General features: G+C 40.1%; 1 protein-coding gene across 4 annotated transcripts in view; it reads right to left on the reverse strand.

The window, feature by feature from the left end:
- Positions 1 to 3085: 3085 nt before the first annotated feature.
- The window catches only part of LOC117421834 (adenylate kinase isoenzyme 1-like), a 56070-nt gene continuing 33015 nt past the window's right edge, over positions 3086 to 26140 (reverse strand). Inside the window, exons 9-15 of one of the 4 annotated variants that reach the window (XM_058987175.1) lie at positions 14302 to 14341; positions 11332 to 11367; positions 10750 to 10913; positions 7864 to 7980; positions 6646 to 6837; positions 3652 to 3764; positions 3086 to 3205 (exon numbers count right to left, since the gene is read on the reverse strand). In XM_058987175.1, coding sequence (XP_058843158.1) covers positions 3696 to 3764; positions 6646 to 6837; positions 7864 to 7980; positions 10750 to 10913; positions 11332 to 11367; positions 14302 to 14341 — 618 coding nt within the window. In that variant the 3' untranslated portion in view covers positions 3086 to 3205; positions 3652 to 3695. Of the gene's footprint in view, positions 3765 to 6645; positions 6838 to 7863; positions 7981 to 10749; positions 10914 to 11331; positions 11368 to 11599; positions 11744 to 14301; positions 14342 to 22151; positions 22304 to 26140 lie in introns of those variants that run through there. The other 3 variants (XM_058987177.1, XM_058987173.1, XM_058987176.1) reach the window with 3 other exon arrangements.

Here is a 26140-nt window from a genome sequence, read left to right on the forward strand (position 1 = left end):
AGTGTTAATAATCAGAAAACACACTGGTCTCAAAAACAATCTGTCAATCTTCAATGTGAACCAGGCTCATTGTAGATTTATTATTCATCATTTTCCATCAAAGAGCTCTTTCAGGAACTCTGAACACATGCTCACTGATATATAGAGGAGGATACACGACCTTTCATTAACTACTGTATGGGTGGTAACAGCGTTCAATACAGTTTATATTCATTGCTGCCAAGTGTTTTTTTTCTCACTGGATCTCATTTTGGAATCTAAGGTAAAACAGTAAGAAACTAAGTCAATAGACAAATGTTTTGGTTACCATCTTCTTCAGGGGAAATGGCCTATGAGATGGTTCAGTTAATTATACATTTTGGAATGCCATAAACAACAAACAAGTGAGGGCAGAACAATGTGAGATTGTGTATTGTATTCTTCTTCAGTTTATTCCCATTCGGAGGTGATACAACATTTAATAAAGAAGGCCCATCTTATAGTTCTTATATTGCCTTCATTCAAGTCCAGCAACAGAATTACTAATCCAAACTGTTACTAAGTAGACGCAGCACTTGATCTAATGAAAGTAATTCTCTAAATTCAGGTGTTTCATGTAGTTTCATATATATATATTACTACAACTATAGTACTCTATGGATATTTATGATGTATCCTCATAGAAATTTCTAGTAGTTGTCCTCATAAATTAAAAATAGTTCTCACAAGCTAAAAACCTGTGAGCTGTTTGCTTGTAGATTTAGAGACATCAAAGAACAGCTTCTTAGAAGGAATTCAACTGCAGTCTCACAAAGTTTATGTACAATGTCTCTGTGAAGTTGTTGCTGGCGTTGTTTTGAACAAAAAAAGTCCATGAAACTTTCTGGCTCTTTAAACCTTAATTTCCTGAGGACTTCACTCGACTCCACCAGACAGTGAAATGACTGCCCGGTAATTGAATTGGCCGCCAAAGCAACTTCCCCTCTTCTAAAAGAATCTGAATTCATACCTAGTTATTAATGAATCATCTTGTTACCATAGAAACAGCTTCCTGGGTTAGAGACACCATGCAGTCTTCAGGAAAAAAACAGCAGCTCCCCTGCTCCATGACTGCACAGCCATGCTGACATCCTTGTTGATCTAGATGCTATCTACACATTGGCATTCTGACCTTTCAAATTTGTAAACAGGAATCGACAGTAATTGTCTTCACACCACCTGCTGGCGTGTTCTAATTCTGACAACTTTCTCTTGTGCCAATTTTGATGTTTTAAACTGGACTACTCCCATATGCATGTGCACAATATTGATGTTTTAAACCGGAGTACTACCATATGCATGTGCATGTTATCCCAGGCTGCTTATTAATTATAATAATAAAGGTGCACAGGCTTGCGACCTGGCTGTGAGAAGTTGCTGGGGATTGTACTGGGAGTGTCGCATCAGCTCTGGTGCTTCCACTATTTAGAGAGACTTCTCCTCACTGAGCCACGGCGGACCTGCTGGCCAGGCGTCCTGGGAGCGCAGAGGACACCTGCAGGTCTGGCCCTTGTCCTCCAGGGGGCGGTAGCTTGATGACATCCACTGTCGAGGTCTGCCATGGTAACCGAAATGAAGGCAAGGTCTTCCGATTGGCTACAATGTTCCTGTAGACCCTCAGTTTCCACCAGTGCTGCAGCCGTCTTGGGGTTTACGCTCCACTGGTGTGACTTGTGGCACACGGTCCAGGACGGCTAGCTACAGTTGTCACTGAATGTTTGAATAAATACATCTGCTTGTTCCCTTTCAAGTACGAAATGTAACTACTGTATTACCGTATGGGTCGGCCCCCTAGGGCATACAAATACTGCGCTCACAGATCTCAGCGCCATTTTTCCTTTCAAGAACTAACCTGACAGGAGAGCCTGGTTCAGATACGTATTTGCACGATTAACAGGTGAGAGGAGAACACAAGGGGTTGAAATGGGTAATCTTTTCGCTGTTCAACAATCCTGCAGGGAAAGTCCTACTGTACTGCAGGTATTGATTTTTTATAATTATCTAAACCGTGCATGAGATTGTAGAAGGTGTTAATTGTCTAAATGTTATATTAACTGTTTAACTGGTTAAATTCTAGATATCGTTTTAAAATGAAGTCCCTGAGATCCAGACCCCTTACCAAATAAATGATCTGCTATGGAAATGCAGTAATACTAAGGGGCAGCTGCCTGGTAGAATGGTACCACTCTGGAAACATGTTTATATTTTATATAGTAATGACACTATTTCATTGTCAGTGCAGACTGCATGCTGCAATATTTGTTGCTTTTCATTAAGCACTCAGCTTGCAAAGTAAAAATTCATTCTTTTTGTTAGACAACTTTAAATCAGTGTTTATTTTTTTCCAATTAATATTTTTATTATTCATATATATATATATATATATATATATATATATATATATATATATATATATATATATATATATATAATTACAATTCATATATATTTATACAGTTCTTATATAACACCAATAGTTAGAACTCTTAAGATGATGTTTAAAGAATGGATTTTGACCCACCACAGTGTTTTATCCCTGAAAATGTCTTTGTTTGAGACAGCCACACCATATGTTCCATGATGTCACCAATAATGCACTTGAAATCATGGCTCCTACACACTCAGAGCTCTATTGTAATGATCCGAACAGAGACAGAGATATTCATTCAACAGAGATATTCATCTAACACCTGTTAGGTGGATAATGGCCGGTGATGTAGAATGCTTGAAAAATCCAGCTGTGGCTTATCATGGTATAGGCTGAGCAAACCAACCCCTAGCCTCTATGAGACATTCTGCCTTTCACAAGGCAAAAAGGAACTGTTCTGAGACACATAATTTGGTTTGTTTATCAAATACAATACTTTAGTTTATAATTCTTTAAAATAATTCATTTCTGTGAAATGAATAGCAGGTGTACTGTCCAATTCCAAATCACCACTAAAAAAAGACTTGTGTTTCACAGAACAGTTCACTCTGTGTAGCTGAGATTGCATTTTCAGAGGTACCCTTCTATGTCTCGTTGTGTTTTATTATGATCACACACACGCAGCAGCAGATCCCAGTGTTGGGTCAGTTAGGTAGTGGTAATGTTTAATGAAAACAGAACAGGACTGAAGGAGATGAGATGAACAGCAAATGAGATAGCAACAACAGGGACCACAGAAACAGGACATGATGAGAGAACCTACACAAGAAAAGATAGAGAGTATTTTGAATTAGCAGCAGTACTAAAATGCTCAGGACTGTGGCAGCAATCTGAGTACCTTTTGCTTGTAATCAATACACTGAACATGTCTCATCTGCAGGCATTTAATAGCCTATTCACACCACCTATATAATCCACGACCATCACGTTAAAATGTGTCTTGTTGGGGGTTGGGGGGTGGAATCCTTCACTTCTTATGGTCTATCTTTGTTCATGGTTGCGTTTTTCACTTAAATAATTACAGATGTGCAGATAAACGCCCAAAGTCCAAAATCAACCCCCTGCGTGTATGTGTGCATGCTTATTTTTTATTGTGGCTGCGGTTTTGCAGTTCTTGATTAGGGTTTGTGCAATGGTTAGGGTCGCTGCGATAAGGCAAAGATTGTCTCTTAAGGTCTTTCACTGAATTGAGTCCGACTCATTACTGTGTTCCTGGAAAAGGCGGTTCCTCCCGTCCTCCTCGTCTGGTTTACTGCAAGGCATCAAGGGCTTTGGAGACCTGGCCAAAGACATCATCCACACTGCCTTCTGCATTCATCTGAGCGAGGAGAGAGGCAAAGGTTAGCTGGGCAATCTGTCATATAACTGAAACAAGAGGGCTGTGTACATACACTGTAGAAGGAAATACTAAATATAACAGTTTATGTTATGTCCTAAAATGTCATGATGGAAACATTTCTGTTGGATCACATAGACCCAAAAAATGATAGACAAATCAATTATATTTAGGGAAAAGTTCGTGAAATTAGTGATGTTTACAAATATATATATATACAGACGTGGTCAAATTTGTTGGTACCCCTCCACAAAAAACGAAGAATGCACAATTTTCTCTGAAATAACTTGAAACTGACAAAAGTAATTGGCATCCACCATTGTTTATTCCATATTTAATAGAAATCAGACTTTGCTTTTGATTTTTTATTCAACATAATATTGTAAATAATAAAAGAAATGAAAATGGCATGGACAAAAATGATGGGACCGCTAACCTAATATTTTGTTGCACAACCTTTAGAGGCAATCACTGCAATCAAATGTTTTCTGTAGCTCTCAATGAGACTTCTGCACCTGTTAACAGGTAGTTTGGCCCACTCTTCCTGAGCAAACTGCTCCAGCTGTCTCAGGTTTGATGGGTGCCTTCTCCAGACTGCAAGTTTCAGCTCTTTCCATAGATGTTCGATAGGATTCAGATCAGGACTCATAGAAGGCCACTTCAGAATAGTCCAATGTTTTGTTCTTATCCATTCTTGGGTGCTTTTAGCTGTGTGTTTTGGGTCATTATCCTGTTGGAGGACCCATGACCTGCGACTGAGACAGAGCTTTCTGACACTGGGCAGTACGTTTCGCTCCAGAATGCCTTGATAGTCTTGAGATTTCATTGTGCCCTGCACAGATTCAAGGCACCCTGTGCCAGGCGCAGCAAAGCAGCCCCAAAACATAACTGAGCCTCCTCCATGTCTCACTGTAGGTATGGCATTCTTTTCTTTGAAAGCTTCATTTTTTCGTCTGTGAACATAGAGCTGATGTGACTTGCCAAAAAGCTCCAGTTTTGACTCATCTGTCCAAAGGACATTCTCCCAGAAGGATTGTGGCTTGTCAATATGCATTTTAGCAAATTCCAGTCTGGCTTTTTTATGTTTTTCTTTCAAAAGTGGAGTCCTCCTGGTTCTTCTTCCATGGAGCCCACTTTCGCTCAAAAAGCGACGGATGGTGCGATCAGAAACTGACGTACCTTCACCTTGGAGTTCAGCTTGTATCTCTTTGGCAGTTATCCTTGGTTCTTTTTCTACCATTCGCACTATCCTTCTGTTCAATCTGGGGTCAATTTTCCTCTTGCAGCCGCGCCCAGGGAGGTTGGCTACAGTTCCATGGACCTTAAACTTCTTAATAATATTTGCAACTGTTGTCACAGGAACATCAAGCTGCTTGGAGATGGTCTTGTAGCCTTTACCTTTACCATGCTTGTCTATTATTTTCTTTCTGATCTCCTCAGACAACACTCTCCTTTGCTTTCTCTGGTCCATGTTCAGTGTGGTGCACACAATGATACCAAATGATACCATTTACAGCACAGTGACTACTTTTCTCCATTTAAATAGGCTGAATGACTGATTACAAGATTGGAGACATGTGTGATACTAATTAGTTTGAAATATCACTATAATCCAATTATTTATTATCTTTTCTAAGGGGTACCAACAAATGTGTCCAGGCCATTTTAGAATATCTTTGTAGAATAAGCAATAATTCATCTCTTTTCACAGCTTCTTTGCTTTATTCTATGACATACCAAAGGCATGCAAGTATACATGATAAAATAGCTTTTAATTTCATCACTTTTCAGGAGGAATGAAGCATTATTTCAATGAGCTGTAAGGGTACCAACAAATTTGAGCACGTCTGTATACATATATATATATATATATATATATATATATATATATATATATATATATATATATATATATATATAATTTTACTAACAACTTTAAAAACATTTGAATTAATTTATTATTAACTCATTTAAGTACTTAATCAAATTCTGTTGATTTACATTTGCGTATTAACTGATTATAGTACTAGAAAACTGGAGTCAAAAGAATTGGGAACTAGAACACAGAAAAAACCTTGTTTTAGAAAGAGCAACACAGTGTCAACTACCAAACTCTCTGAAAAAACCTTGCTTTAGAAAGAGCAACACAGTGTCAACTAACAGACTCTCTTAAAACTTTGGATGCAACATGATGCACCTCTTTTGTGCATTTGATATAAGTGAAAAACTTTTCCAAACTAAAACGCTTAGAAAAGTTTGCATATAGAAAACTAAGGGCACCCTTTGATGGTTCCTTGACTGGCCAAGCAAGTTCCAGTGTATACAGTGGGTGTGTTAAGTAAGTGAGCCACTCAGTGAAAGAACCCACATAACGGCATGCTCAGTTCCACTCCCCCTGAGCAGCGCCGAGCGCTAAAGAGCAGATTTCATCAGAGATCTGAGTGAGCAGAAATCTCCTCGCTGAGCCACTCAGTGAAAGAACCCACATAACGGCATGCTCAGTTCCACTCCCCCTGAGCAGCGCCGAGCGCTAAAGAGCAGATTTCATCAGAGATCTGAGTGAGCAGAAATCTCCTCGATGAGCCACTCAGTGAAAGAACCCACATAACGGCATGCTCAGTTCCACTCCCCCTGAGCAGCGCCGAGCGCTAAAGAGCAGATTTCATCAGAGATCTGAGTGAGCAGAAATCTCCTTGCTGAGCCACTCAGTGAAAGAACCCACATAACGGCATGCTCAGTTCCACTCCTCCTGAGCAGCGGCGAGCGCTATGGAGCACATTTCATCAGTGATCTTCTCGCTCAGAGCAGCTCAGTGACTGAAGGCCCCCTGTATCTTGGATAGGAGCCCCAGTTGCAGACGTACCTTCCTGACGATGCCACGGCCCTCGTAGAAGGCGATGACAGGCTCGGTGGCCTTGTAGTAGGTGTCCAGGCGCTTCTTGATGGTCTCCTCGTTGTCATCAACGCGGCCGCTGGTCTCTCCGCGCTTCATAAGCCTCTTCACCATGGTTTCAGCACCGGCATCAATGTACAGCAGCAGAGTGGGGGCGCCAATCTGGAGAGCGGGGGAAGGGGTAGCGTTACTCAACACACAATTCTACAATCACCCCGGGATTTCTATAGCATTCTCACTAACAGGATTACATCAGAATGTTGCCACTGCTATCCTTATAGCGGCTTTTCAAAATGTGACAAATACAATTCACATCAAGATCTAACTGATACTGCTGGCATTAAATACAATTCACATCAAAATCTAACTGATACCGCTGGCATTAAATACAATTCACATCAAGACCTAACTGAAGAAGCTGGCATTAAATACAATTCACATCAAGATCTAACTGATACCGCTTGCATTAAATACTCCTGCACTGTAACTGTACTTTTGTTATTTGGTACTGTATTTTCTCAAAGCTTCTTAGTCCTGCAATGTAAATGTAATCCTAGGGTTCATGTTGCTATGGTATTGTAGCATTATCAATTAATATTTCATATTTTGTTTCTTATCAAATCAGAACCCTTTAGTGGAGGTTAAGGCAGTTTAATCAGAACACTTTAGTGCAGGTAAGGGCAGTTTAATCAGAACACTTTAGTGCAGGTAAGGGCAGTTTAATCAGAACACTTTAGTGCAGGTAAGGGCAGTATAATCAGAACACTTTAGTGTAGGTAAGGGCAGTTTAATCAGAACACTAGTGCAGGTAAGGGCAGTTTAACCAGAACACTTTAGTGCAGGTAAGGGCAGTTTAATCAGAACACTTTAGTGTAGGTAAGGGCAGTATAATCAGAACACTTTAGTGTAGGTAAGGGCAGTTTAATCAGAACACTAGTGCAGGTAAGGGCAGTTTAACCAGAACACTTTAGTGCAGGTAAGGGCAGTTTAATCAGAACACTTTAGTGTAGGTAAGAGCAGTTTAATTACCATTGTGAGTGGTTTCTTACTCCTTTATAAAAACATTTCAGAAAACATAGGAGCAAACTTGCAATATAATGTTTACAGAAAACCTTTTAATCTTATAGAGTAGCAATTTCGATGTGACCACATCTAGTTCTGGATAGCCCTGCCCAATGCCACTCATACCTTCTTCTCAAACTCCTCTCCCTGCTTGACCTCACGGGGATACCCGTCGATCAGGAAGCCCTTGGAGATGTCAACCTTGGCGATCATGGCGTCCTTCAGCATGTCCAGAACAGTGTCCTGCAGACCAAGCACAGCCGGGTCAGGGGTGAGCTGCATTCACTGTTGAAATAAATATTTACAATACCACGCCTCTGTGTCTTTATCCAGGTTATGTCTCTTATTATTCAGTGTACCCTGATGGAAATTCTACCCCAGCACAAGCTTACATAGGTCCACTAGAACTTGTCAAGTGGCACTGCCAACAGCGGGGACAATGTCATGAATAATAATAATAGCGAGTGTGCTATGGATAACTTCTTCCATGGCCATTTAGATTGGGGATCATTTTACAGTGGTGATATTTTCTAGAACAAGCACAAGCAACTTTGTATCCTCTGGTGTGGCTCACATGTCTTTATCAAGGCATCCTCTTGTGTGGCTCACATGTCTTTATCAAGGCATCCTCTATTGTGTGGCTCATATGTCTTTATCAAGGCATCCTCTATTGTGTGGCTCATATGTCTTTATCAAGGCATCCTCTATTGTGTGGCTCATATGTCTTTATCAAGGCATCCTCTATTGTGTGGCTCACAAGTCTTTATCAAGGCATCCTCTAGTGTGGCTCACATGTCTTTATTATTACTATTATTATTATTATTATTATTATTATTTATTTCTTAGTAGACGCCCTTATCCAGGGCGACTTACAATTGTTACAAGATATCACATTATTTTTTACACATTATTTTTACATACAATTACCCATTTATACAGTTGGGTTTTAATGGAGCAATCTAGGTAAAGTACCTAGTGTCCCCCACCTGGGATTGAACCCACGACCCTCCGGTCAAGAGTCCAGAGACCTAACCACTACTCCACACTGCGGCCTCTTTATAAAGGGACTGTTATGTTTAAGCTATTTGTAGTTTTTTGTTGCTATGGTAACTGTTTGTGTTTGTTTTAATTTGATTTATGTTTATGATTAAGGCTGGGATTATGTCACGGTTGTCACGGATTCCGTGATTTCTGTTGATTTGTGTTTGTGTCCGTGATTTGACTCCATCTCAACCAAAAAAAACCCGCCTTTTTCACGTTTCTGCTAATGTTTAAATAGCTTGGTTGCCTTACTTTGTAATGTAGCCGTTCACACTACTCAAAACTTTACATTTTAAAAATGAGCAAAACAGCAAAGTAATGACGCAGAAAGATAACTTTCTGCATACAAAAATGTACTATGGGATGACCGGTGTTGTGTTAGAAAGTGGTACATCATCAGAAAGTGGTACATGTACCAAAACTTGACCAGTGTAATGTCAGAAAGTGGTATGCTGTCATATTGAAAGTAGTACGCTGTTAAGTTTTGGTACAGGTGCGATCTGATGGTTGTTTTCCTATTGTGAAAAAGAAGTACATTTACCATTAATTATACATTATTTTTTTGCAAACTTAAACTGGAAACAGACAATCAATTTGAAAAAATGAAAAAACTATTGAAACAAAAAAATGAAAAAACAATTCACGACGAACAAGGCAAAATGAGAAGTCCACCGCAATGTAGTAAAAAAATGTACAAGACCCAATGTATTGCATATGATAAATACTATTTATCTTAATGGTGGAAAAATATGATAAATTATATTAAAAACGATGTAAACAACTGGAAAATATGGTAAATTAAAGACAGAAAACAGCATAACGTACCAGATTTAAATGGCCGCTTCCCTGCTTTCTTACTGAACATTGTTCAGGCAAGTCGTTCCATAAAAGCATCAAACCTCTCAATGTACAACATGTTGTATCAGAATAATACGTAAACAAACCAAAATGTTAAATAACTGCAAACTGTACCACAGCAGAAGCAACAGATGCACACAAAGAGACAGTCTTCTGGAACTTCAAATGCTATTTTTTAAAGGTGTGTAAAACCTACAGTTTTTGTTTGCTGTCCTGTAGAAACCCCATCGAATGTTATATAAAACAAACATTTGTGTTTATAGTATATGCTGTGAAGCGTACTGATTTACAGGATCATGTCTCTTTCAATTGATAACATGGCTACAGTGTTTAATCATTGGGTTTTCATTCTGTTTCTCAGGAAGGTTTTTATCCGCTTCAGTGTTGAGAAACCCCTTTCTGCCTCTGCTGTAGTAATCGGAGTGGTAATAACTATCTTCAGTAGTTTTGTAATCTCTGGAAATGTTCTGTCTAAGTTGTTATATATCATCAGTTCAAACATATGTAATTCATTGTTTGCCTTTTTAAAAGCTTCTGTTTCATGCCCTGTTGTAAGTCAGTACGTAAGGAAGTCTTACTAAGTATTGGATATGCTGGAACTGTTTCCTCTAGCACATCATCCAGGAAAGCTGACTCTGTCAGGCCAATTCAAAAGCTCCACTGAACTTCATGCATTCAATGATGCGTGTCAGTATGTGTCAGTTATAGGCACTTCTTCATTGTGCTTATTTATGGCATTTCGATAGACAGTGCTAGGCTGGACAGCAATATTCACTCTCCTTAACACACCTAGATGCATTTCCGAGTTGAGTCTACAGATAGTAAGAATGGAAAAAATGCCCTAAAATGTATCTTTGATTTCTTGTATATTTTTGATATTCCCCACGGGGACGGGGAGAGGGGGAGGGGGCGTGGTCTGGGTCTCTTACCACGGAGACGGGGAAAGGGGGAGGGGGTGTGGTCTGGGTCTCTTACCAGGGGGATGGGGAAAGGGGGATGGGGCGTGGTCTGGGTCTCTTACCAGGGGGATGGGGAAAGGGGGAGGGGGTGTGGTCTGGGTCTCTTACCAGGGGGACGGGGAAAGGGGGAGGGGGCGTGGTCTGGGTCTCTTACCAGGGGGACAAGCTCGCCCTTCTCCATGATGGCGGACAGCTTCTTGCCTCTCTCTGAGCCTGAGCTGACCTCTGCCCTGAGCAGGTCACCGGTGGACAGGTGGGTGTAGCCATACTTCTGGACGATCCTTTCACACTGGGTGCCTTTGCCAGAGCCAGGACCGCCTGCAAACAGAGATGCACACACACTCAGCACACTGACCTGTAATAGTTTTCAAAATACTAAACCTTTAAGAACAGTTTAAAACCAGTGAATTCATTTGACTTGATCATCTATTTTAGTCCACAATTGGCTATATCCCTGAAGAGAGACCCAGGGCTGAATGGACATATTTGTGCCAGGATTGTGCTTGCAGGGGAGATGAATCATTCATAGTGCCTATACCGGCCTGGAGTAGCCACTGTCACATCCCTCTTGGTTTTATTTAATTGAAAACAGTGAATTAACCACATTTTAGAATATCAAGGGAGCACTGTATATGATTCCAAAGGGAGCTTCTCAGTGAAGCATTACAAAGACATTAGTGATGGCATTCTGAGAGTTAAAACAAGATGGAATGGAATATAAATCACTGCGACTTACCAACTACAAAGATGATCTTGCTGTTCTTCAGTTTATCTGAGGGAGACACAGAGAGAGACCATTTAATGTAATTTCCCCCATAAAGCAAAACAGGAACACTGTGTTTAAAAAGTTAAAAACAGGATAAGGCCCTGCTGTTGAAGCCCTCCCCTTACAGCGAGGGAAAAACTTCACTGCTCACAAACAGAAACAATTTCCACCTTCCTCAGTGTCCTGCGACTCCTAGCAGAGCCTGTGACTGCCTGATGCCATAGGCTCACAACAGTACCTGGTTCGGAGACAGACTGAACTTTTGTCGCTATTTCAGAAGAACAACTGGTTCCCATTTTGACGGACGATTTCCTCTTTTCTTTCTCCTTGCCTTTCTTTTCTCCAGAGCAAATGTTCTCAGAAACAAACAGAACTGCTACTTAACTTTTTCCTCCTCACTCTGGCTACAGTCAAACAGATGTTGCCATGGTTACGGTTGCTAGCCTGACAGGCCTAGCCCACTTCAAAGGAACACAACTTGGCAGCTGAGTTGTGGAGGGTTGGACAAGGTTAAGTTTTTTTTTATTTCTTTCTCTCTCTTTTTTTTTTAAATAAAACACAGAAGTGTATGTTTTATTTTTTTATAAGAAAAAAAGTACTGTGCTTTCACAAAAAACTTTATTAATTATTGACTGTGCTTCCCTCAAAAGCTCTACCCTGGTTAAGATAAGAATAAATCTGGCTCTGGATTGACTTAAGAAGCTCAGCTTGGTTAACCATTACAGAAATGTGACATGTCACTAAATTCCTTATTCTGTGTGTTCACATAGTCTGCAGTCTGAAACATATTTTAACTCTGCATTCCTATATAGTCTATTTCTTACAAAAAAGTAATACTAAAGTTTATTTAGTAACTTTGTATTAGAATGTAACCAGAACAACTACACTATATTATGCACTGTACTATATACAAAAGTGTCCAAAATAATTTACACAACAATTTATTGCATTAATACGGCACTATATTTTGTATTGAGACACTATACAGATTTATACTTTTTTTTTCTTTTTTTTTTATAAAACCAATCAACAGATTTCTTCAGGTTTTGAAATAGTACTTGGGGAGTTAAAAGTTTGTTTTACTTTTATACTCCTGCCACCCCAAATCGTGAATTTTTTATTTTAAAAAAATAATAAGTCAGACAATACAGGGTGTCCCAATACTTGCTGGAGGGTCGGAAGGTGCAGGAAATGTGTCACATATAGCTACTCACATTTATTTTGAATATTCATTTTTTTTTAATTGACTGAAATAAAACACACTAGCCACGCTCAAAAGGACAAAAGCAATGTCAAATGAAAAGTATAGAACACATCTATTATTAATGAACTGGTCACAGCATTTCAGCCATTTCATTGCAGGAGTACCAATGGTGTAAACTGAGGCTACCCAGTGTGGGTGGGACAGTCTGGATCACAAGCCGGACAGCAGCAGCTCCTCTCTGGGAACCCGATCCTGTGGTGTGGCCTGGGTAATCATACTCTCCCTGAATTCCACAGGCGATATAGTCAGTCAGTCTGTCTGAACTTATAAAACCACCCCTCCTTCCCACCCTGCCTGCTCCACACCCTCGACTGGGGGGCTAATTATAGCAGAGCTGGGGCGGGGGTGTCTTTTCCTAGATTATTAGCAGCACCCTGACTGCTTACACAGTGATGTGGATTTTGATACACCTGAAACTTTTTGTAGTTTCAATACTCCGTAATAAAAAACAGTCAGATCTAGTATATTTTATTATATGTCCTGAATTCCATCCTCTTTGAAATATATCTTGCTAGTAAAACTATAGTTTGGTAGATGTGAAGTTAGTGTATCTAAAGCATTCCAGTTGATCTGTGGAATATAGTTCTTTTAGGTTTTAGCATACTTTATTTTCCCTGCATTGTGAATGAACACACACACACACACACACACACACACACACACACACACACACACACAGGCCTCACATGACCTGCCCTCCAGCACTGAAAGCCCAGTCTGTCCATCTCAGGGTCGCGCGTTTACCTGCTGAGTGATAATTAATAATTTAATACTGAGAGAGACAGAGGGACAAGTTGTTCCTGGTCACTTATCTAACATACCTCAGACAAACATCCAGTCAACAGAGAACCCCAGCCACCTCAACTACACCTCCTGGTGGGGGCTGAAGGTGCAGACCCTTAAGAAAATCTTTTTTCACTAAAGGTGCAGACCCTTCACTATGAAATATCTCAGACGGACATTGCATTGCTTTGCTATACCAAATACTTTTGGGCCTAAGTTGTTATTTTATTAACAGCCCAGCAGTGTCTTGTAAGATTTTCAAAATAAATAAACAAACTTTCCACTCCACTGCGTACACAGTACTGTACCATAGCTACGGCTCCACAGTATATTCTTGTTTTGTGGAGCTCGTAAATCAGGCAAGCTGGCAGTAATGAGGAGTGACGGTTCTAGGCTGATTACTCCGTGATTTCAGCAACGATCATCTCTTTACACTCTGGAGCCTGACAGCGGATGTCGGTGAGGTATCGCCCCCTGGAGGACAAAGGCCATCCCTGCAGGTGTCTGCCTAAGCTCACTGAGTGGCGAGCCAGTAGAGGTCCCTGTAGGAAGGTGATTCCCTGCCGATTCTGCTGCCCTAACTTGCGGGAGATCCAGGGACAATGCAACACTCCCTGTGGAGTCTTTTTATGGAATATGTTAATCGACAACAATGCCTGGGCACTTGGCATTAAAAAGCAGCAGTCAATTTCTCGAAAAATTAGTTTGAGAAAACTGTCGTGCAACAATCTAGTGCACGAGCCTGAGCTAATATGAAAGGTCTATAGGGTCTACTGTTCTCATTTTAAACACAGTGAGTGAAAGGAAACACTGTTACTTTCTGATGAATAATTCACAATTCCTGAATCTCACTTACATTGTTACAGACAACACTGATGAAAGCACATGTTTACCTGCCATGATGAGCTGATCTGTGAGTAGAAATTCTTCAACCTGAAAACAGAAAGCATAAAGTAAAAAAAAACAGAAGTGAAGCTACCCAGCACCACAACCCTGCTTCCTGTATACCAGCACTTGTTGGCTCAGCCTATCGAATAACACGGAATGAGCGGCTACCAAAAGGTCAGGTCACTGTATAGGGTTATACCTTCTTCAGTATTACATCCCTACAAGCTGGGGTGAGACAGGGTGTTTCATAAGTCCCAGAACACAGGACTGGTAGTGGATGGGGTCCAAGTTCCAAGGACCAGAAGCACCACGCAGTCCTGATCACCCCACCTGAGGTGACAGAGTCTGGGGCATTCATTAAAGAGATGACCCATAAGGACTGGAAGGCCATTGTGGAGGAGCTGGAAGCCGCAACGCATACGGTCGGCAGGACCATGCTGAGGAATACGTCATGGCTCTGTGTGCCACACAGATATCCTGCATGTGGAACCACCGCTGTTCTGGAACACTCAGGGTCTTTCTGTAAGGGTTAGGATCTGAACGCTGGGAGATGCAATGTGTTTCCAAGTTGTAGCCCATGCAGGGATCTGAATAGTCTAGCGGAGCTCCTCAGCTCCTCTCTCAATATTAATAGCTCTGTACAAGTGTAAACCGACCTGACTGTGTCCGAATCCGAGACGCTTACAGATTGAGGATTTTGTACTGTAAAGCTCCACAGCCACCCCACTCTCCTGTATTCATATCTAAACTTCATAAATACTTTATATAATGTATACTGTACACCCACCTGTGCGAAATGAGGCTGTAATTCTATCAAGGGTTTCTACTTACATATAAATCACGAGGGCGCTAGCCCAGATAGAATGACAGCCTTACATGTACCATTTTGGTGTATATTATTTATTATAATACACGGTGACATAACAGACAGAAGTTGTATAACTAGCAGTGTTTATTATTAACAACTGAAGAATAAAAAAAATGTAAAATAAGTTTATTTTAACACTCAGTATCTGTTATGTTATTAATATGTTACATGGGAGGCTGTGTGGTCCAGTGCTTAAAGAAAAGGGCTTGTAACCAGAAGGTCCCCGGTTCAAATCCCACCTCAGCCACTGACTCATTGTGTGACCCTGAGGAAGTCACTTAACCTCCTTGTGCTCCGTCTTTCGGGTGAGACGTTGTTGTAAGTGACTCTGCAGCTGATGCATAGTTCACACACCCTAGTCTCTGTAAGTCGCCTTGGATAAAGGCGTCTGCTAAATAAACAAATAATAATTACTACTAAGAATCGGAGTATCAGAGAATCGGTGGAGTTGGATGATTCCCTTTGCTTTCTGAATCAGTCTATACTGCATAACATAGCACGGAGGGCATGTGGCTGAGGTCATTTCTCACTAAATTTATGTCGCTTATTGTTTTTCTAAGAATATTTGCATTATTTTTCTCTTCCACATATCCCCCAATCACTAATACAGTAATCAAAACAAACAAGTGTGTATGCGGTTAAAAAGACACTCATTACACTAATAAAAAAGATGTATTAAAATCTATGAATGTAATAAAAAGTAAGTGCAAAAAAGTAATGCAAGTGCAGAAATGTACAGTACAAGTAGGCTACATTACTGCAAATTGTTTCCAGCTAAGAACTCTGTGAGACGCATCTGGACAATCTTTTTTTGCAAGTATGAACAGCAAACCTTGTCAGCGTTTTCTAAAAAATCCCAATTCAGCTCTATATCCGGATGCTGCTCTATATTAGCAGTGTTACAAGCGCAGCACGCACGCTTACGTCATCCATGTCTGTTTCAGGCAGAGCGTCCTGGTTGCCAAGGTGACACAGCTGAGAATTCTTCCTCTGGTGTTGTCAGAGTTTCAGTTTCGGTTGTATTTTTGTCAGCACTCTCCTCCTCAACTACAACATTCCAAGCTTTTTTGAAGCAACATGGAATTGTTTGCTGACTGATGGAGTTCCAAGCATGCTTTAGCAAGCGCACAGTATCTAACAGAGACATTTTATTTACACACTGAATTTTCGTGATGCGCATGTTTTTCTCTTTCCAGCCATGCTTGCTGTTGCAGTCAGTGATGTTTTTTCAAACTGTAAACCTGACACTGCGTACAGGGATTAAATTGCCAAGGTACAGTACAGGGGTAATCGCTCAGTAACGAGGTGCAAACAGCTGATTGATCGATCTGTCAAGCTTTTACTACAGTAAAGTGCTGCCTTTTGTATTGAAATCTATGTGAATGGCAAGGTAACTAGGTGAACACAGCTGATTGGTGGATTAATAAGAGCGATTCCTACAGTAACAAGCAGTGCATTTATTATTTAAATCTATGTGAATGGCACATTACGAGATCCAAACAGAGTTTGCCCGAAACATACGCCGTGCTTAAGACGGTATAAACGATGTCCAGTCAGGTACTCTGAAATACAACAGTGGCCAGCAGCAGTGCTCATAGTTGTTGAAGCTGAAGAGCAGTGTTTCAGATCAATAAATAATCCATTATTTATTTATTTATGGATTTTAAAAGCTTGGTTTAACTCTCCTTTAAATGTTTGAAGTTCTATGTGTCAAGCCAATTTATTTTGTGTGTTAAGTATTAGCGTTGTTACATTTTGTATCTTTTTATTTTGAATTTATCTTGTGGGAATGTGTAATAGCTGTTGCACTACATTGAGTTATCCTGGTGAATAAAGTTTTAATAAGTCACAGAAAACATTAATTAAACCTTTCTGTTTAAAAAATATGGGACTTTACTGTAGTACTTGAACAATAGGATGCAATTGTGAACCCAGGGTGCACTTCAACAAAATACACATCAGGTGAGCGCCATTCTGATCTATAGAACAGATTTCATTAAATGATGGATTTTGTATTTGCTTCATGACAAAGTTGAATGACAACAGTGTTGAGGAGGAAGCAACAGTTCAAACATATGTAGCCAGTACAGTATGGAGGGTTCTGCACCAACACTTCAGAAACAGGACTCCTTAGCACTCTACATTAGAGACAGAAAGGCACTACTGAAACCCACCTGCACTGTAACATGCTTGACCTCCATAAACCTGTTACAATTTTAACTCATTATCTCAGTGGCAGTATTTATTTCGATCAATTGCACAGACCCCAAGAACTGAATATAGAAGAGCTGTTTTAGAAACTGAGAGTCCAGATCTGATAAGACACATTTTACTTGTGTTTTCTGAACTATTTCAGAGATAAAGACCCCACACCTGACTGCAGCTAGTGTCACTGTCCCTCTCCTTTAAAGATCTCATTGAGACCCCACATCTGACTGCAGCTAGTGTCACTGTCCATCTCCTTTAAAGATCTCATAGGGACCCCACATCTGACTGCAGCTAGTGTCACTGTCCCTCTCCTTTAAAGATCTCGTAGATAAAGACCTCACACCTGACTGCAGCTACTGCCACTGTCCCTCTCCTTTAAAGATCTCACAGAGACCCCACATCTGACTGCAGCTAGTGTCACTGTCCATCTCCTTTAAAGATCTCATAGATAAAGACCCCACACCTGACTGCAGCTACTGCCACTGTCCCTCTCCTTTAAAGATCTCATAGAGACCCCACATCTGACTGCAGCTAGTGTCACTGTCCATCTCCTTTAAAGATCTCATAGATAAAGACCTCACACCTGACTGCAGTTACTGCCACTGTCCTTCTCCTTTAAAGATCTCATAGAGACCCCACACCTGACTGCAGCTACTGCCACTGTCCCTCTCCTTTAAAGATCTCATAGAGACCCCACACCTGACTGCAGCTAGTGCCACTGTCCCTCTCCTTTAAAAGATCTTGTGGATCAAACATTGAGTCCAGCTTATCAAGATGACCCTTGTCTTTTAAATGCCAGCCCTGAGTCAGCTGTAGGTCTCACTGACTGGCTTGCCTATTTTGGACTCCTGGCTGGCTTGCCTATTTTGGACTCCTGGCTGGAGACACCCATGGCTCCTTGGGATTCTAAATATGTCCCTCTAATAAATTGTTTCAGACACCTGCTCCCTCACCAAGACCCATACTGTACATTGTGCCCTTAGCTAAATAAATTAAAAATAATAATAATTAAAATCTAAATCAAGAAATACTATTTTTCATTTCTCATAGGAATTTATGTTATTAAAAGCAAGTTGTATTCATTGAGGTGCTGTTTTTGGAAGTGTGAAATTAGATGAAAGATAAATCGACTATAGTGGTGAATCTATTTCTGTTTTTTTATTATTATTATTATTATTATTATTATTATTATTATTATTATTATTATGTAAATATCTGCTTTGTAGTAAAAAGCATTGCTTGCCTTTGAATTCCAGTTAAGTGAAGGTTTTACCAGATCATTTTTCAATTCTGACCCAGTCATTTTAACCCTTACAATATTTAGTAACAATGCATTCCATTCCATTAAATATTACCTTAGTAATAAAATAACATCTCCAAATATCAAATAAAAAGTCAGTCTTACTGAGAGGATTGAGCACGACTGGAAGATAATATTTCTTGATTTGAGTTTCTTGTTTGGTAATTGAGATTGGACACAGAATTTAAACTGAAGTAGATTTTGCGCACAGAAACAAAGAGACAGTATGAATGTAATGTTTTCATATGAAGCCTCGCCCCAAACTCTGTTTCTATGGGGTTGAGCTTGTCTGGTGATACGGGTTTTACCTGCACTGTAGTGTGTGTAAAGAAGAGTCAAACAACAGCTAGTGAGAGCAAGCCCTCCTTCACCTAAAATATTTCAAAGACAGTGAGGCACATGAAACCATCCTTCCCATTTCTCAAAATGCTTAGCAGTTCTTAAAGCATGCTTTATGTAAGGAATTAAACACCATTTGGCTAACTAAGCAATTTATTTAACATTCAATTAAAACGCATTAAGTCCCTCTCTGCCAGTTAAGGATTTTAAAAACATTCCACTACAAGTTATCTTTATGTGTGTGCATGAGAAATGGACAGTTGAAAATATTTTACAAGTGGCACTACATATTCCAAATGAGGGGCAACAGGAAATGTTACAGCCGGGCAGCAGTGTGGAAGTGGAACTTAGTGGGTTTGAGTATCTCAGTGGTTAGAGTGCTCTGCTACAGTGTGAGAGGCAGTGGATTTGAGTAGCTCAGTGGTTAGAGTGCTGGGCTGCAGTGTGGAAGGCAGTGGCTTTGAGTAGCTCAGTGGTTAGAGTGCTCTGCTACAGTGTGAAAGGCAGTGGATTTGAGTAGCTCAGCGCTTATATGAATGCTAAGTGGTTTCCTCCATTACAGCCATTAAGTCCAGTCACTCCAAAGAGATTTTCGCCTCTCCTGAAGTTGTGTTAATGTGCATCTTGATTGATGCAGGTACAGTATGTTCGATCCAAATGCAACTGTTAAGGGTGGGGTACATATTACTGTTATTATATGCAGACTCACACTGTTTTGTATTATTTCCTTTAGATTTGGTTACAGTTGTGGCTGTTCAAACTATGCAAAATTATACAATATTATGCACCCTACACACACATATAACTTTATTACATACAAAATGAAATCATGGGGAAGGCCAATAGAACTAAAACTCCCAGGAGAGGCTCAGACTTGTTTGATTAACAGGAATCTGTCAGTTTAGCTACTTTTTAAAAAGCAGAATATTTTTATACTGTACCTGCGGAACAATGTCTTTGGAATGTTTAATCTGTGATCAGGAACCAACATGGGATTAGATAAACTATCTCAAACTCCCTCAAACTGTGTCGTCAAGTACAGATATTCCCCATCACAACTTCATCATCGCTTTGAACTAGGATCTAGAGAATGCATTCAGTGCACAGACTTTTTTTCAACCTAATCTCTCCCCCTAGCCTAATGTGGGTGTTGAAAGTCTGTCATACCTAAAACCTTTACCTTGGGATTGGCGTTAATTATGACGCTGCTATCATTTTAACAGCTTTTAAAAAGTACCAAAAACAACTGCAATTATTAAAGGATAACACTACAGAAGCAACTTTCTAGTTATTAGTTTTCTCACAATTTAAATGTAATCCTAAATCCACCACATCCATTTGTCATAGTTTGACTTAAAGCTTTAAATTTGAAGTCTGTCAAAGAGTTTTCATTGAGTAATAATAAAAATAAAAACTATTGTGGTACAAATCTAAAAAAAAATGCCCATATACTCTCTACAATGTGAAAAACAGAATAAAAAAATAAGATTATGTATTTCTTTTCAGCAGCTCACTGAAACCCCTATCATTGTGTGTGAGGTTCCCATGATCTCAAGCCACTATCTCACACTTCTGTCTGAAATCCATTGACAAGGAGCATCCAGTAATAGAAGTGTACAGTATAGAGCAGTTACAGACAACAAGCAACACTTCAGAACAGTCACACAGTCCACACACACGTCTAGGATTCAGAACAGTCACACAGTCCACACACACACACGGCTAGGATTCAGAACAGTCACACAGTCCACACACACACGGCTAGGATTCAGAACAGTCACACAGTCCACACACACACGGCTAGGATTCAGAACAGTCACACAGTCCACACACACGCGTCTAGGATTCAGAACAGTCACACAGTCCACACACACACACACAGCTAGGATTCAGAACAGTCACAGTCCACACACACACGGCTAGGATTCAGAACAGTCACACAGTCCACACACACGGCTAGGATTCAGAACAGTCACACAGTCCACACACACACACACGGCTAGGATTCAGAACAGTCACACAGTCCACACACACTCACACACGGCTAGGATTCGGAACAGTCACACAGTCCACACACACACGGCTAGGATTCAGAACAGTCACACAGTCCACACACACTCACACACGGCTAGAATTCAGAACAGTCACACAGTCCACACACACACGGCTAGGATTCAGAACAGTCACACAGTCCACACACACGGCTAGGATTCGGAACAGTCACACAGTCCACACACACTTCTAGGATTCAGAACAGTCACACAGTCCACACACTAAGGGGAAGGAAGTGTGTGGAAACAACACACACAAGCTGCTCAGTATTGCAGCTTCTCTAACAGCACTGAGCTATAAACAGATCTGTGGCCCAGAGGCAGCTGCATATTAATAAACCATGCCAATAAATGCATGCAGTCCAAATGCATTAGCTGACACGCTGAATGCTTATGCAAGGGCCCTTAAGCTTTTCCACATTATACATATATTTATCTCTATATACTACCTATTGCATAGCAATATTCCAGGGCTTTTTGGCGCTCTTAATTGTAAGTGGCCTGTGCAAAAGATACATGGTGTGTGTCTCCCACTAAATCTAGCACGGTGCAAATAGGGTAAGGGTGATTTAACAGCTGCCAGTTATCAAACCCATCATTTAACAAATGATTCGGGCATTTAGTAAAACCTTTAGTTAGTAATGATATGTGAGAACAAGTACCATTTCCTAAACAAGAATATATATTTGGAAAATATACACTGTATACATTGATAGACTGATAGACAGGCAGAGAGATTTAGACTCTTGAGCCTGCCTCACCTGTTTTTCAAATTCCCTGCCAATACTGCTCTACAGCTGTCATCAGGAATCTCTTCACAGGAGAACTCCAGAGCCTCCTGCCAACACACATCTGCTATACCTGCACATCAACAACACCCAAACAGCAATTACTAGCACACCAATACAAACACACACACACACGCCCGCTATATAACTGCACATCAACAACACCCAAACAGAAATTACTAGCTTGGAAACAGCAGATCAAGCATCCCCTCTTTTCTAACCCCCTTCCTGTCCTGACCTCCAGCCTCCCAGAGACAAGAAAATACTGCACTCCCCCCAGCCTTTCCTCCTCAGCACTGACCTCTCAGTGAGTTGTGGGCTCTTGTCCAGTGAGCTAGGCTGCTCCCGTCTGTCTCTAAGCTGTCGTAGTTGCTGCACGCACCCCCCTGCTTCCCTCTCCTGGCTTTATATAGAACTAAGGAGGCTCAGGCCTGTTGCATTGTGGGAAGAGGTGTGTGAGTGTGTGTGTGTGTGTGTGTGTGTGTGTGCATGAATGAATCTGTCCTTGTCTGGTTGTTCCGCATATCAATTATATACAGAGAGAGAGAGAGAGAGAGAGAGAGAGAGAGAGAGAGAGAGAGAGAGAGAGAGCCATTGAATTGTGCTGCAGAAAGCTGCTTCATGCAAGGTGCAGGGTGAATGCAGCTTGAAGATCGCTAGTGCATGAAGCTTGATACTGTATCTCGCCTTCCCTCTCCCTTATTATTTTCTGCTTGTCTACATACACACACAGGTCTATAAAATCCAAAGCCTTCTAAATCTAAATACTGCGATTGATTACATAATTACAACATGGTCCTCACGTACTGACAAGGGCATTTTTGTTCAGATTGTATTTCCAGTATAAAAGCATGAGAACTGCAGCCGTTTTGATCGCTTGAACTGCCCCCTTCTCTGCGAAGTCTTTTGCTTTCGGTCCCACAGTTACTCCTAATTCACTGTTGTGCTAGTCTGGAGAGTTATTGATTTTCATAGCCCCAGAGAAAGGCAGAACAGGATTGTACAGTTATGCTTTTTTTTTAAATCAATATTACACACAATATTACAGTGTACAATAACCCTTTGAATGGCGTGCCTTTTATTTAAGCTGATTTTCTGTATCTTTATACAGATAATAACTCCACTTTCTGGCCACTATGACCTTGAGTGCTGTAAGAATAGTAGCTTGCATCTTACAGCAACCTATACTATAGTTTGTATAATGCAGTGTTAAATTGCTAATGTTAATAAGGCATCTTGCAAGCTATCTGCTGTAAGCTATTTGATATGATTAATCTGATACATTTTGTAGACGTCATTGTTAGCAGGGTAAACTGCAGTGTCCTTGAACACTTAATCTTGTAAAACCAAGGCAATGCACATTAATGAATGAGCAACTACAGAATCACCATGCATGACAAATCTGTCACGAGAGATCCAGCACTTCACTCACTCACACTGCACAATGACACAGAGTAATGCTGTACATGACTCGTGATTCGCGTTTGAAAACAAGAACACATTGATACATGGTCCAGGTGGGCTCCTTCCTTTGCATAGTGTCAGGGTTAGACTCCTACAGAAAATAGTGAGTGGACTCTGTAGGGTTACGCAATGTGGACCAATGGTGCTCGTTTTCCTTTGTGCAAGGGGTCTGGGACCTATAGGCCCCCAGCGGGGTCCAGGGGCATTTCCAGTGTCAGTGCAGTCAATTTTACACCTAAAAAGATGACAATATTAATAATTGGGGAGCCGGGTTCATGAAAAATCACACTGTTAGTTGGATAGGAAAATGTAAATGCGCCTGTAAAGAATTATATTATGTGAAGATTGGAACTGTTTTAGGCTACCAATAATCTGTATAATAATTAGAACTAATGGTAGCACATGCTAAACTGGAAAATGCAGCAATCTCACTGTTGGGTAGATTGTCTATGGAAAGTTCCCAGCCCAGAATAAAGAAAAGGAGATTCTCACTCTCTAAACTAGGAGGCCTCTTCTTGAGAAATATTTTTCAGCTGCAAGGCTATATTCGGTCCAATACTGGACTTTCAAAAATGTTAATGCCTGTTGTGCCCACATCATGAAATCATTTGGAAAACAATCTGACTATTCACATCTCCTAATTGGTAACCAAAGAAAAGTGTTTAAACATTTACAATAAAATGTATGACATAATGTTTAAAAAAAATGTTAGGATTACACAATGATTATTTAAAACTGGAGAACAAAGATATGTCATCCACAAAAAGAGAGAGGCAAATAACAAGGCCTTGACGTCACAAATTCACTGTAAGGAAGAACATCCTTCCTGATAATAATAATAATAACACTATGTAACACAATTTTTGTTCCTGGGTAGTAAGTGTTATTTCCTAATTGCTTATGCCTCAGAAGTAAAGAAAATGGCTATTATTCCCCACAAACTTTGCTTTTGTGACCAGGACAATGATATTTTGAAATTTACTTATTTCCAATGAGAAAACGGGCGAATTTGTGTCTTTTCGTTCACATAAAGTCAGAAAAAAACAACATATGAATCCAAATTAACATGTATTTATACTAAGTAATACAAAAATGACTACAAAAGATTTAGAAGTGAGTAGTCTTTTTGGTTGGGGTAGTATGGGATTCTCTCCTCAGCTCCACCTCTGAAATTGTCATCTGGATCTACGTCGTCTTCCTCGCTCTCTGACTTGCTGCTCTCTTCTAAAGACGGCTGCTCTCTCTCCGGAGGAGTGGGTACGGGGAGCTCATGGCAGTGTGGCACCGGGGCGATGGATGAAGGAAGGTCCGGATACGTGATAGCAGGTGCATTCTTGCCAGTCCGACGTTTGGAAGGGTCCACCATGCAGAAGTAGCAGTTGCTTGAGTGGTCAGTGGGTTCCCGCCAAATTCTTGGGATAGCGAACTTCATGGCTCTCTTTTCCCCTCTGTACCATCCTACAAAAATACATTTATTTCACCCATGACTAATGTGTAAGAGATTCTCGCAACATTTTTTCATATATGATATATTTTTTCAATAACATTGAAAATTGTAAAACATTTTAAAATTAAAAACTTTTACAATTTTAAAAATTAACAAATTTTATAACATAAAATTCCGAGCAACAATTGTCCATCTTACCTTCCAGAGTTTTTTTTCAGTGCTGGCAGGTGAAATGAGGTGCCCAGGGTTTGTCTTGATCCCCGACAGGCATGCCGAAATATGCCTTGTAGGCCTCACACATCTTAGCAGATGCTTCCACGGAGTACTTTTTCGCTCTTGTCTTGATAAATTGGCCGCAGACATAGCAAAATGCGGCTGCCGGATGCTTGCAGCCTCTTGATGCCATCTCAGAAAAATGCAGATAGGTATCCACTTAGGCAGCTGGAACTAAACTGAACTGGTGGGCTTAAGGCCCCTGTATTTATACTACTATTTATATTACTAGAAAGTTCTAGAAAGTTCTAGAAGTTACTCCAAGTTTACTCAGCACTGAATCTATCTGGAATGTTCTGGAAAATAGGTAAATTTCAAAATATCACTGTCCTGGTCACAAAAGCAAAGTTTGTGGGGAATAATAGCCATTTTCTATACTTTTGAGGCATAAGCAATTAGGAAATAACACTTACTACCCAGGAACCAAAAAAAAAAAAAAAAATTGTTACACGGTGTAATAATAATAATAATAATAATAATAATAATAATAATAATAATAATAATAACTGTCATCATAAACTTTATGTTAGATAGTGTTTTTCATTATAAGGATCTTAAAGCTCTTACAAAGAAAAAGCTGTAAAAAAAGATCATGCAACTGCAGATCGCAAATAAAAACTAATAGCCAAACACTTGTGCCCTTTTTACATGCATTATAGTATTACAGATCACATACAGACATCACAGATCACTGAAATAAGAAACAAGCAAATACAATGCATAATTTAAAAAAAAACATTACAAATCTGACAAAATAGCACGTCACAAATAAAAAATAACATGACACAATGTATGCAATATAATAAAGAACAGAAGGCTTTATATTATAGCCTAGTACAAACAGGTGTGCAGTGTCTTATGCTAATTTTCACTTAGGTTACTTCAGAGATGTCTTAACTGACTCAGCACGTTATTATCATGTGAAAACATTCTTTACAAAAAAAATAAAGAAATTCTTTCGCCCAAAACAAAAGTACAAAGGCTCCAGTGACTGACTGCGTGTGCTCCAAAGAGCAGACGCACACGCAAAACAAGGAAAAGCTGTGTCGGGAACACTAAAGGATGAAGTATTGGGGACAAATAAAATAGGCTACTATTCAAGATAT

This window comes from Acipenser ruthenus, chromosome 15 (assembly GCF_902713425.1).
Source record: "Acipenser ruthenus chromosome 15, fAciRut3.2 maternal haplotype, whole genome shotgun sequence".
In the NCBI taxonomy this organism is placed as follows: Eukaryota; Metazoa; Chordata; class Actinopteri; order Acipenseriformes; family Acipenseridae; genus Acipenser; species Acipenser ruthenus.